The sequence below is a fragment of the Lycium ferocissimum genome, chromosome 7 (genome assembly GCF_029784015.1).
Source record: "Lycium ferocissimum isolate CSIRO_LF1 chromosome 7, AGI_CSIRO_Lferr_CH_V1, whole genome shotgun sequence".
Taxonomy (NCBI): domain Eukaryota; kingdom Viridiplantae; phylum Streptophyta; class Magnoliopsida; order Solanales; family Solanaceae; genus Lycium; species Lycium ferocissimum.
Window position 1 is genome coordinate 59,713,247 of NC_081348.1, and position 13,478 is coordinate 59,726,724.

At 37.4% G+C, this 13,478-nt stretch overlaps 1 protein-coding gene across 2 annotated transcripts; it reads right to left on the reverse strand.

Annotated features, from left to right (window-relative positions):
* Positions 1-242: 242 nt before the first annotated feature.
* On the reverse strand, positions 243-13,158 carry LOC132065787 (uncharacterized). Of its 2 annotated transcripts, XR_009416787.1 has the most exons (15): positions 12,812-13,158; positions 7,080-7,177; positions 5,817-5,899; positions 5,562-5,688; positions 4,886-4,949; positions 3,342-3,439; positions 3,162-3,246; positions 2,797-2,920; positions 2,176-2,277; positions 1,929-1,993; positions 1,636-1,717; positions 994-1,073; positions 833-917; positions 597-651; positions 243-506 (listed from the first exon to the last, which is right to left on the reverse strand). XR_009416787.1 is itself a non-coding variant. In XM_059459326.1 (14 exons), exons 1-13 carry the CDS (start codon positions 13,030-13,032, stop codon positions 860-862), a joined length of 1,287 nt encoding a protein of 428 aa, XP_059315309.1. In that variant the 5' UTR covers positions 13,033-13,157; the 3' UTR covers positions 243-506; positions 833-859. The 2 variants fall into 2 exon arrangements, 1 of the variants encoding a protein (XP_059315309.1); XM_059459326.1 differs by lacking the exon at positions 597-651 and having other exon boundaries at positions 12,812-13,157.
* Positions 13,159-13,478: the final 320 nt, after the last annotated feature.

Sequence of the window (13,478 nt, forward strand, 5' to 3'; positions counted from 1 at the left end):
GAGTATGTCATTAGCAGGCATACAACATCTATGAGTGATATTTTGTTCCAAAATTCATGTAGATACTATGCAACGATTACTATATATCTGATTAATTAATCACTTAGATGCATCAATTTCTCTTCTCTGAAATATCACCATCACAACAATGTATAATAAAAATAGTACTTCCAATACTTACCGGCACGAGCCATCACTACCTTGTACTCAAAGAAAACACTAAGCACCAGGTGACCAAAACATCTAAAACTAAACTAATCAACATAGAACTGCTTTACATATATATTATTACATTATCAACTGTGTCTTAGCATTGTCATTCAATAGACTTCTCTCGTAGAATTTTACTCCAGCTACGCAAAAGAAGATAATTAAGGAAGAGAAAAGGAAAGGGAAACAATTAAATGAGATCTCATTGTTTTATTTTCACTTTTAATTGGTAAAGATAATGTAAAATTTTTAATCTTCCAAGGCGACAGTGCATTTTGGCTCCACGCTCTTGACACCTGGAAACGGAAAAGGAAATGAGTTTAAATTCTATGCATTGACGATGTAAAAGATATTCACACAATCATGTCACTTGGAAGATGACTAACTGGTAAAAATTTGTAACAAATATTGATTGGTCACATAGAAAAAGTGTTAAGCAACCTGCCACAACCGATAAAGTGCAGTAATAGTATAATTTTTTTACACTGTTAGTATATATAACTCCTATCCAAAGGAAAAAGGGACAAAAAAGGAGAACAGAACTCAAGTTGAAGGTTGTATTTATACTTGTGACATAAAAAATTACATACTATAAACCAGCATGAAACTTAAGCACACTTACTTGATCTGTCAAATCTCTATACTGAATTTATGAATAAATCCCAAAACCGAGCTCTTTAGGATTTGTTTCTACCATCCACGGAGCCCTAAGAAGAAGAAGTATTATTTAAAATTATAAAGTTAAGTAGCACAGTGGAGGAGAAAATGCTAATAAATACATACTTGTTCATTATGAAGTTTATAGTTCCTTGGGAAGCTCTTTGGAGAAGAACTTCCCTTGCTTCAACTGAAATTCCTTCTGGCTGCAAGGAAATCCAAAAAAATGTTTATGAAAAAAGAGTAACAACAAAAGTTGAGGTCCTTTGGGTTAAGTGTCCGACATAAGTTGAAGACATGAGTTGCCTTAATTTATGGTCTTGGGCAGAGGTGAATTCAGAATTTAAACTTTATGGGTTAGAGGTTCTAGGACAGCTAATACTAGTTAAAAATTTAATATTTGTACATATTTAGTGATTTTCTAAACACATATGAGCGGTATAGGACAAACCTTTGGCCGAACCCATAACTTACACTATGGATCCGCCTCTGGTCTAGGGCAATCCTCACCTCGTGAGCTGCTTTTGAAGTTGAGTTAGACCTAAGTTAATTTTTCTTATTATGGTATCAGAGCTAGATTCATCTCCATCTTGAGTTTAACTAATGTTGGGCCCCCATATTATATTATCCACGCACCAAATGTTCAATCCTCGGCCCCCCGTATGGTCTAGCTGTTGAAGTTGAGTTAGGCCTCATGTCATTTTCCTTAATTGTGAAGTAGTTGACAGAACTAATAATTCACAGGTGTGTTGGTTCGTGAATACATACCTCTTCAGGAAACCAGACACCAGGTTTTGTGCTTCCCTCAAGAATAGCAAGGACAAATGCAGCAGTTGAAATTCCCACTGATCTAAAAAATAAACAGTTTTAAAGCTTACAACCTTATGTCAAAAGACTTTCATTACATATTATTTCTTAGATTTGATCAAGAAAGTCACGAAGAACGAACATTCCATAACTGTATGACTTGACCAAAAGTTTGGAATTCACAACGGGAAACAATTAAGATATTTTACATTGACTGACTTTCATTACATATTGTTTCTTAGCTAACTACTTACCTAGAAAGACTTTTATGACTAAATATGCCAATTCTGTTGTGTCCGTCTGAGCATTCCAAATCTACCTGTTCCACAGAAGATCAAAACAACTTTGTGAGCTTACTATTTGCAAATAAGGTTCCAGAATGTTGAAGATATAATTAAATAAAAGTAAACCTTCTCTAACAACTTAAGCTTTTAGATGAGGTAGCCACACAATTCAACAAATAAAACTAAATAAACTAAAGATAATTAGCAGTCATCTCACTCGCATTGAGACTGTCTCTCCAGCTGTTCCGTCAACGGCTCGAACAACTGGATCGAATAGCTGAACCAACTGTTGCACTTTGCTTCTATCCCTCAGGAATTCCTGCAGGATTTGTACTATGTGAATATAACAGCTATTGAGCATGTCATATATTCTTTTTGAAAGTTGGAATGTGGGATCCCCTTGACGAAGCAAGTAAATGTAGTAAATATCAACAGTATTTCAGGGCTGACTATTGGACACATCAAGATCAAAGTGCAAATGAAAATAAAATGTTTTATCTACAAACAAATCAGAATTTTCCAAACCTATTTTATTCTCTCTCATTCTCTGTCAATACACAAAATATAAAGAACCAACTAAGAGCTATATAAATCTTCTGTATCCATTATGCGCTTACAGGTCCAGTATTAAGAGGATTTATCATAGTTGACTTGTCTACACTAGCCATTAATAGACCGTCTTTATTAAGATTTTGAACAAGCTACAGTTTTTGAAGCCACATAGGTGGAATTTTAATGTTTTAAAATAAAATTTTAAACTATATAACGAGGATTCTGCACCAAATGGGATTTAACCATCCAAGAAGGAGATACAAAAGTATCAAGTTGAGAGACCAACTTGAGGAAGTAAATTTCTCATAGCAATCATTCCCCAGTTCCAGAAGAATGGATCTGTTCCAAACCGAGCACTAACGGTTGGTACTCCAAGGACCTCATGCACACTTTTCACCTCTGGCAGGTTTCTGAACATTATGAGATTTTCAAAATATTAGAACTAGATGGAAGGATCACACATATTGAAAGAAGTAGATACTAACGAAAGAAAAATAACTGATTTATAATATTGCCCTTCTTATTATAAGAAGGTTAATTGTACATCAATCTGTATTTGTACTGGAGCTTCATGAGTTCATGGTTTCTCTTATGCAGAAAATATTATACGGCTAGATCCTTCATAACAAATTTTCTGTTGCAAGTACTCACAGGAAGTAAACATCCTTCTTGCCGATCCCTAATCCGAAGTCAATAGTAAGCATTCCACTATATGGCGTCAATTTGATTTTCTCTCCTGGTATATAATTTGAATTCATTGGTGAGATCACAATAAATACAAGCGGATCAGGGTGTGGGGAAAAAATCCATTCCTACATCTATAAAGCTGACCTTTATTATATGCAACTACATCCTCTCCAAGAAGCAAAAAACTAGTAGCTAAAATAGTAGGTCCAGCACCACCGGTGCCTGCAGTGTAGTAGTAGAATCTGAAATACATATCTAAACATGTTAGATTGTAAAAAATTATCAGGAAAAGATGAGGAAACAAATGTATTAACATTGCAAGACCAGGCTACTTTATCATCTTTCAAGATAATAGCTGTAATTCCTTAAACCATACGTATCAGGAGTAAACAAATTGAGTATTTTCTTAGCTTGTAGTTGATGGCAGACATCAATATGTAGCTGTCTCAGCCAATATTGTATAGTCACCCATTACGCATTCGATGTTTATTGATCTATTAGAATTTCACACGATTAAGTGTATTGACTTTAGTCTCTTTATATGATATTACATAATCCTGACCACTTGATCTAGCATATATGTGGAGTTAGGTCTAATATCCCGTTTCTTAATAGTTCTACAACCCTAGAAGGAAGCAGTCAGCAAATAAAGAAGCTTTCCAGTAATGGAAGATCTCCTGATTAATTCTTTTGCAGAGGTATCATTTTGAATCATACAAACATTCACTTAGTGACAAGTTAAGGGCACTGCAGTAAGCTATTATTAAACAAGGACTTGCTAAATTTGGTATTATCTGGGTAGATGAGATTCTGAAAGATTTAACAGGAAAAATCCAGCATTTCCATGTTGGTTGTTACGCGGAGGGGTAGTTTCAAGAGAGTAAAGGTTAGGTAGAGGGGTAATTTAAAGAGAGTAAACCACGATACACTTTTCTATAGCGCACGCTGATGAAGCAAGTATTAAAAACATATTGCTGCCAATATGGTAGATTTTAGATACACCATGGTGGATTAAACCTGCAAGATTCTGATTGATCATTGTCGTTACAGAGAGTGTGTGTCATCCACCAAAACTCTTTTTTCCAAATGGAGTTTTTAGTTATATACACTGATGTTTGGTTGGTCAAAACATTTTGGAGAGCATTTTCTCTAGGATAACAAGTCCTTAAATGAGGAAAATGACTTCCCTAATGGAAGTAGCGAAAACAAGTTCCATAAGTGACGTTCCAAGTTCATTGTCTTCTCCCCACCCACCCAACGCCCCAACCCCCACCCCTTGACCATCCCACCCCCGCCACCCTCGAACCCCCACCCCCACCCCCCATAGGTGTTTTGCTAGCTTACATATAAATGCTTTTGGGATTTATTTTTTTGCTTCTTACCAAACACTAGAAATAAGTAAGAAACCCACTTGTTTTCCAAGAAAACATTTTCCTTCTTACCAAACACACCCTATAAGAGCAATTTAATCAGCTATAGCAAGTCATTATTTTATTTTCAGGCTACCACATAAGGCTTGATAGAAGAGTTACTTGTTGTAGGCAACTTTACCTAATAATGTAAAAGTTCTTTATACAGTCATGCACAGAACATAAACTCTCGGAAGATTTATTAGGATAGAAGTCTTTGAATGATTTAATGTTCATTCAAATAGCTGACCAGAACTTGACAAGAATTAACAAGGTTACCTCAGCCTCTCTAATTCACCCTCACTTTCAAGTTTTGCAGTGCGAACAAGCTCTGCTGCCATCACTATCATAGTAGTAGAAAAACAACGTTTGAGTTAGTAGTAAATTATGACCTTTTTAACAAATATTTCCATAAAAGCATGATGCCAGCTGGAAGGAAAGTCCATTCTAAGCTCTTCCATATAAATAAGTGATTTCTTGAATATTCTTCTTTTTCATAAATTAACTTCATTTGGTTCAAACTCAAATATTCAACGTCCACATTTGTGCATCATATTAAGAAAGCCACCTAAAGATTGTACTGGTTAACAATAATATAAGTATTACTTCATAATAGTAAAAGTTGTATTCCAGAATCCTGTTAAAAGTTTAGTTGTACCTGGTTGTTACTATATATAACTTTTCTACTTATCAATACTAAAGTAGATCAGGAAGCAACGAGATTTGGCTCTTTAGATAAGAATAATTAAAGCTAGAATATACTCAATAAAAGAATGAAAAAGTAAGAGCTAAAACTTTTGAGTGCCACCCACACTCTAATTGCAATACTCATCTGAAAAGTAGGACACAACAGTAAAGCTTTGATGAAAAATCTAAAAGAAGAGAAACAGCAGAACTTAAGCATAAATTTCCTTTGTCAAATGCACAAACAATTATAACATAAGTCATATAGTACCACTGCTCACTCCTGGGTAGATTCCACCAGTAGTTATGGCAGGAATATTGGCCTCCAGTGCTTTATCCATATAGGACTTCGCCCGTGTTGCATAGCTTGTGTCATCACAAACATCAAGATAGGCCGTCTGTTGGATGACCACGACTTAAAAAGTTTCAATAATCTCTTCGTTGAGAGGAAGAGGTTCATAATTCTGTAGTCATTCTCTTAAGAAAGTTAAAAACTTGGAAGTTATGCTGATTACCTTTCTCTCACCTTGGTCCCAATGGCAGCTTCTAGTACTTTACAGTTTGCAGACTGTTGGAATGGTCCAGCAGCATGAACCACAATGTCCGCATCTGCAAAATCGTTAGTCAGTAAAATCAGTAATAGCAATTAGCATCATTTTATCCAGCCCCAAGTAGGTATTATAAATAATGGAGTAGATTCCCAGCATTTCAGCCAATATTTGGAGTATGAAAAACATAACGTGACATTATGTAAGTAGGAAGATAAGTGGCATGCATCATTAACATGCAGCAAAAAATATGACAACAGATCCTTTCCACATTCCCTACCTTTATTTCCTTTTATTTTTTGGGATAAACCCCCATTTTCTTCTAATCACTATGATGAACAATAGAATCACTTGTGCAAAATTTGAAAGACATCTGTAAACAACATTTCTACAACATCATGTTCTACCTTCACAAAGTTTGAAAAGCATCTTTTAACAACATTTCTACAACATCACCATAAAGGCGCTCGGGTAAGTTATAATGCTGAAACTATTAACCATTAAACAGACAATGGAGAAATGACTATAGTTTTGTTTTATTGTTCGCTTGCCTTTGTGTTTCTTTTTATTTTCACTCTATTAAAGGGAATAGGTAGGAACCAGATCTAGGTAAAGCGATAATGATGGATGTTACTGTTACGCTGCAAATTCGCTGCATATGGTAATAGCATAAAGAGAAACAATAAACCTTTTTCCTTATCCCAATGTCAATTATGCATTATGTATGCTGACCAGTGGAAGTTGTATTATATTAACTTGTCTTAATTTTCTTACAAGTGTCCGAAAGTAAGTGCACTAGTCATATATAGCAATCCTATTTTCTAACATGTTTGCCAAACAGGAAATTTGGCTTCCTGCTCAAAAATATAGTAACTGCATTTATGCTAGTTTAACTTTTTGAAGATTACGACGTTAAATTACGCCAGTTTTGTCTAGAGGCATACAACACATATTCCTTAATTAATAGTCCAAAACTCCAAATGAACAGTTTAATTAAAAGAATATAAGTTTACTGGGACTGTTATGGGATTTAATGGAAGAGCAAGGATCAATGACTAAAATATAGTTCATTCCCACTAAGAAAACTTGATATAAAAAATAACATATTCATTACAGCATAGGGTGATTATAGTTGATGATCCATACTCATCAATACGTTAACTTGCAAGGCAGCTGCATTTGATAAAGTGCTTCCCAAGTCAAAAGTATGCAAAAATAGAAAAAGGAAGGATCTGGTAGACCTGTCAAATTGGCTTCTAATGCTTCTCTATCGTCTATATTTACTTCAGCGAATTCTGAGTTCTTCCCTAGTTTTGACACCATGGCAGCCCCTTTCTCCCTGTTATAGATAATATGATACACAATAGTTTTTCTTTATCCAAGAAGTCCAAATTTACAACAAATAAGTTTAGAAAGAAACCAAGAAAGTCATAAAAAATGAGATAAACCAAGAGATCAGTTTAATTATGAGATTGGATGAAACACAGCCAAAATTGGCTATATGCCTTGGGATTGTGCAATTGTACTATTAGGGAAGTTCTTGACTTGAGTGGGAATGTCATAGCACTCAAGACAATTTAATAGTTAATCTACAACATATCTCTCAAAGGATTAGTTAAACTTTTAGTTCCACTTTGAATACTTTGTATCTGTTCAGCCAACTGCATAGTTTATCAACACTTGTTGCCCCAGTCAACTGCATAATACTAAAGAAAGATGTCGACACGTCTACTTTCTACAGGTGATTTTATGAAATAACATTTATTGCTATCCATTTACAGTATGGTGTCTGCTACTATTGTCCATATTTATATCTCATGACATGCACAACAATCAAGAAAGCTTGGTATAACATGGCCACATCCACATATCAAATATATGTTCCCCATGAAGATATCTCTTTGTTCCTCTTACTTCTCAACAACTTCTTTTTACACCCAAAGCTTGGTTAACTGAAACTCAACAATCATTCACAATCATCTAGGGTGCAAAAGGGGGAAGATAGAATACAAAGACAATTGAGTTACTAACAGCTTTTCCAGGAAACATTTTCCTTCATACAAAACACACCGTTTATCCAAATATTTTCAGATATCACTTTCTCCAAACTCAAAACATTATTAGCTCTACAATGATACCCAAATTAGTTTCTTCGGGCACTTTTTCATCTAACAAGAGGAAGTCTTACATGAGTCTTATTGTTTGACCCTCTTCATTCAAAAGTTCTCCTCACTCATACATGGTAAGTAAAGGAATTTCCCCATCAGCACTGAACATTCTTGATTATATTCTTAATTGCACCAATCTAACATCAAATTTCTTTAACATAATGAATCCTTCTAGCTTTGACCTTTGCAGTAATTGGTCAAGAAAGCCTTCAATGAGGTCCACTAACTATATAAGTATGGCCATGCACATAGAGGAGAGAGTAGATGTTATGTATCTAGTCCAACTTATGAATTTTTAGATGTTAGGAAGAGAAACTTACGTTAATCTGATTCAAAACTAACCATTTTTAGATGCTGAAACTAAGCAATTACAAGCATTACCATTTTTGTCTCTAGGAACTAGCCAAACTCTTAAAATCTCACTTCAAACAAACCAAAGCAGAATCAAATAACAAAAAAATTATAACGGTGTTAAACAACCGGTCTGTGAAACTCAACCAATTGATTAATTTTCTTATTTAATCAGCTTTGCTCTCACATCTTTCATCTTTCAAATGCCAAAATATGAAAATCAAAATTGTGACCAAATAACTCATTCAGCTGATTTACATTCTCTGGATGGAAGAGGCCCTTATTTCGTTGTGCCATATTACTCGTTCCAACTACTACTTAGCCGACATTATTAATCTTTAGTACTCAAAAATTTCATCAAAACAGTATCCGATTTGCTAATAAACATGTACTCCCTTTGTCCCAATTTATGTTCATACTTTCCTTTTTAGTTTGTCCCAAACTTCAAACTTACCTTTTTACCCTTAATGAGATGATTTATAGACATCCAAAAAAGTCTATGGCTTATTTAGACCACAATGTGATGACCCGCCACGTCATCACGCCACCTAGGCGCCACGTGGAACTATTTTTGCCATGTAGGAAGCTTATGTGGATGCTTACATGGAAAGGAGGCTAGCTTATGTGAGAAGATTCTAGAGAAATATGGAGATTTTTCATGGAAGACTTTAGAACCTTATGAAATTGCATGGAAAGTCCTTGGAATAATCTAGTTGTGTAGAGATTTCTAAAATAGGGGCTTCTTTGTAAATATGTAGGGACTTATACATTCATTATTATTTGCATACTAGTCCCTAGGTGAGTAGTATAAATAGAGGGGCATCCATTTGTAAAATCCATCAAGCAAAAATCAATCAAGTCTTCTATAATAAAAACCTTCCTTCTAGCAAATTTCTGTTGTCTTATTTACCTACTATTCCCTTAGCGATCTTGAGTGTAGTAATCTAGGGCCGACTTGGCATAGCAAGATCGTGAGCAAGTTGTGCAAGAACGTGAGCGAGTTGTCGAGTGTCGCACGCGCGCTTAGTCAAGACTAAGGACGTGACAACGTGGTATCAGAGCGAAGGTTACGGCTAAGGGAATGGCAAACGATGGAGAAATCAACGCTACTAAAACCCAAGATAACGTCATCCAGGATGCTGCTGGCAAGAAGGGCCATAACAAAAAGAGGAATGTCGCCAACAAGAGCCAGGAGGTGCCACCAGAGGTTGTGCCAAATGAAGGGCTTACATCCCAAGAACCATATACACTGAGGCGAGCGAGGATGACGTGGAGGTCCTGTCCGAGGACGTCTCGCTCGGTAAAGAGTGGGTTATGAAGGTTAATGTTGGGGTGGATGCCATCGACATATTTGGCCAACGTTTGGGCAAGGTGGAGGGCACTCTTAGTGTTCTTGAGGGGCATACTCTTGAAGAAATTGAAAGCATCCAAAATGACTTGGAGGGGCGTATGCAGCCGAGATTAAGGTAAGCAAACCATCAATGCCTTAGAGTGCGTATTCGTGGAGGCGTTAGTACTATCGATGCCACGAAGGCAAAGATAATGGCACTTGAAGAAGGCAGACAATGTTGCGCGACCGAGGACAACCAACAACGTTGTCGTGACGAGGAGGCTAAGATCGAGGCTCCCAAACCACCGGTTCAAAGGGGTTCGTGATGCGCAGGTGGAGAACTTTCTTTGGCACTTGGAGAACTATTTCAGGCATGGAAAAGTGAGGGACAATGAGACCAAGATCAACACCGCTGTGTTGTACCTATCAGAGACTGCCATACTATGGTGGAGAAGAAAGGTCGCCGATGCTGAGAGAGGTCTATGCACAATTAGCACGTGGGATCGGCTTCAAGAACGACTTCGACGGCTTCTTACCAAGTAATGTCTTGTACGAGGCAAGGCGCAAACTTTGAGAGTCAAGCAACCTGGGAGCATACGAGACTATGTCAAAGAGTTCACCACCCTTACGATTCAAATTCCCAACCTCACCAATGATGACTTATTGTTCTACTTTTATAGACAAAGGTTGCAAAATTAAAGCTAGCAGAGGTTGCAACGCCGTCAAGTCGCACATATAGACCAAGCCGTAGAGGCCGAGTCTTTGGACTTCGTGCATGACAAACACGACAAAGGCCAAGGCACGAGTCGAGGCGGTAGCGATGCCAAAGGTGGGGGAGACCGTGGCGAGCAAAGAGTCGCAACAACAATACTCCAAGACTCAAAACGCGAACAAGTTCAACGGTAAGGTCGGTGGTTGTCGTGGCTATGTCGAAAGAAGGTGCGAACGAGAAGGCGGATGCTACCTATGCGGGACGGCCGCACAACTTCAAAAATCGTCCCGACCTCGAAGAGTCCTGCGCTATACGCGTGAAAGTCACGAGCAAACGCAAAACACGGAGTACGGAATCGACCGTCGGGGACGATTAGGCTATGTGGCGGTTGTCACACGAAGCAAGAAAGTCAAACCAACGATAATAAAATCAAGACGTAGATCTCACTATAAACAACAAGCTCGCTCGTGCATTGGTGGACACCGGAGCGACTCATAATTTCGTGACCGAGGTCCGGGGCGAAGAGACTAGTGAGTCAAGCTTGCTCCACCAATCCCTCGTCAAGACCGTGAATGCTAAACCAAAAAATGCTCGTGGTGTAGCCAATGGTGTTGGTGTCAAATTGGGAAATTGGAAAGGTACGACAAACTTTACCGCCACTACTATGGATATCTTTGACATTGTTCTGGGGCAAGAATTCTTCAGACATTGTCGCTACGATCGATCCGTACCTCCAACATCTCTTGGTCATAGAGCGAGCGGCGGCTCGCATGGTGCCAAAAGGATGATGTGTCGCGTACGGATGTGGCCATGCACAACTTTCGACTATGTAGCTTGTCGGGTGGCTCAAGAAAGAGAGCCAACATTCATGGCAACCATTACAAGTTTGGAGGAAGATAATGGTACCCAAGAGCCACCACCACCTTGGATAAATAATTTACTCGAAGAAAACAAAGATGGTATTTCCGAAGAGCTACCTAAGCACATGCCTCTTAGGTGTGAGCTGGATCACAAGATTGAGTTGGAGCATGAACCGAGAAAGGGTCAAGTCATGCACTAGTTACCATCACTGCCTCACACGATAGGGAGATTGAAGCTATCATTGACTACCAGGCCAGGCAGAAACAAGGGAAAGAAGCCACCGCCATTTTCCTCGTCCATTGGAAGGGGCAATCACCGGAAGAGACCACATGTGAGCGATACGAAGACTTGTGGCAGTTTAAAAACAACAGTCGAGAGTTTAAGCAGCAGCAGTGCGCCGCGGTCATCGCAACATCAGGTGGGTGAGAGTGTGATGACCCGCCACGTCATCATGCTACCTAGGCGCCACGTGGAACTATTTTTGCCATGTAAGAAGCTTATGTGGATGCTTACATGGAAAGGAGGCTAGCTTATGTGAGAAGATTCTATAGAAATATGGAGATTTCTCATGGAAGACTTTAGAACCTTATGAAATTGCATGGAAAGTCCTTAGAATAATCTAGTTGTGTAGAGATTTCTAGAATAGGGGCTTCTTTGTAAATATGTAGAGACTTATACATTAATTATTATTTGCATACTAGTCCCTAGGTGAGAAGTATAAATAGAGGGGCATCCATTTGTAAAATCCATCAAGCAAAAATCAATCAAGTCTTCCATAATAAAAACCTTCCTTCTAGCAAATTTCTCGTCTTATTCACCTACTATTCCCTTAGTGATCTTGAGTATAGTAATCTAGGCTGACTTGGCATAGTAAGATCGTGAGCAAGTTGTGCAAGAACGTGAGCGAGTTGTCAAGTGCCGCACGTGCACTTAGTTGAAGACTAAGGACGTGACAACAAGGTTTAAAAAAAGATCTTTCGTTGCTAAACTCCATGGACAGTCAAATAACGCTATATAAATTGAGATGGAGGGAGTATATCTTTTCAATAAACATTTTACACTCGCCAACCAAACATCGGAAGATATTCTATTGAAAAAGACTTACTCCCTCTGTTTCTATCCTTTTTTGTCAGTCCCAAAAAGAATGACACATTTTCTTAGTTGATAATAATTTAACTTTAAACTTTACCTTTTATATTTGACGAGATGATTTATAACCACACAAATATATTTGGCTTGTTTTAGGCCACAAGATTCAAAAGTCTTCTTCTATTTCTTAAACTCCGTGCTCAATCAAACTACACCACATAAATTGGGACGGAGGGAGTATGTCATACCAAGCAGAGAGTACTCAAATTGCAGAACATATATAGAAAGACAGAAATGTGTAAATCAGCAAATAACCACTATCTTTATCACCAAGAACCAAAAAAACTATCAATAACACCCAAATTTCACAGAGAACAAACAAAATCCCAAGAATAAAATCCTGAGTTTCCAACAATTTCACAAACAAAAAAGAAAAAAAAAAACTAAACAAGGGGTAATTACCGATTTCGACCAGCAATAATAATGTGAAGGTCAGGACATAGCTTAGAGAGAGCAATAGCAGTAGAGCCACCAACTCTTCCAGTTCCACCTAATATTACAACTTTTGATTTTTTCACTTTCTCTGCTACCTCTACTCTTTTTTCATTCTCTTTTGCAAAACTAGCAACTGTTACTGCCCTTTTCTTGATTCCTATATTCCAATACATGGCCAAACTAGCCATCTTTTTATAATTTCTGTACACTTCTTGAAGTGCTAGAGTACTGTTGTTTCCTCCTCTTGTTTTTCCTTTTGTCTTCAGTTTCAACAGTTTATTATCTTCTTGATTACATATGCGTGGGAAAACAACTGCCAGAAATGCAATGCTTTAGTGGGTCCCACTAATAAAAAAAGAGTTTTTGCAGCCAAACAAGAAACAGCGTTACTGAAGTTGAAAAAAAGGTTTTGCCAAAAAGAAAAAAAATAGGAAAAGTACGTAAGTTGCCCTTTTAAGTTTGTAAAAATATTATTACTCCCTCCGTCCAATTTATATGACGGTGTTTGACCAAATACAAAGTTATTTTAAGGGTGTTTGACTAAACACAAAGTTTAAAGAAAGTAAGGAAATTTTTTTTAATCTTGTGGTCTAAAACAAGTCAAAAAAATTTGTGACTAGAAATCATTTCATTT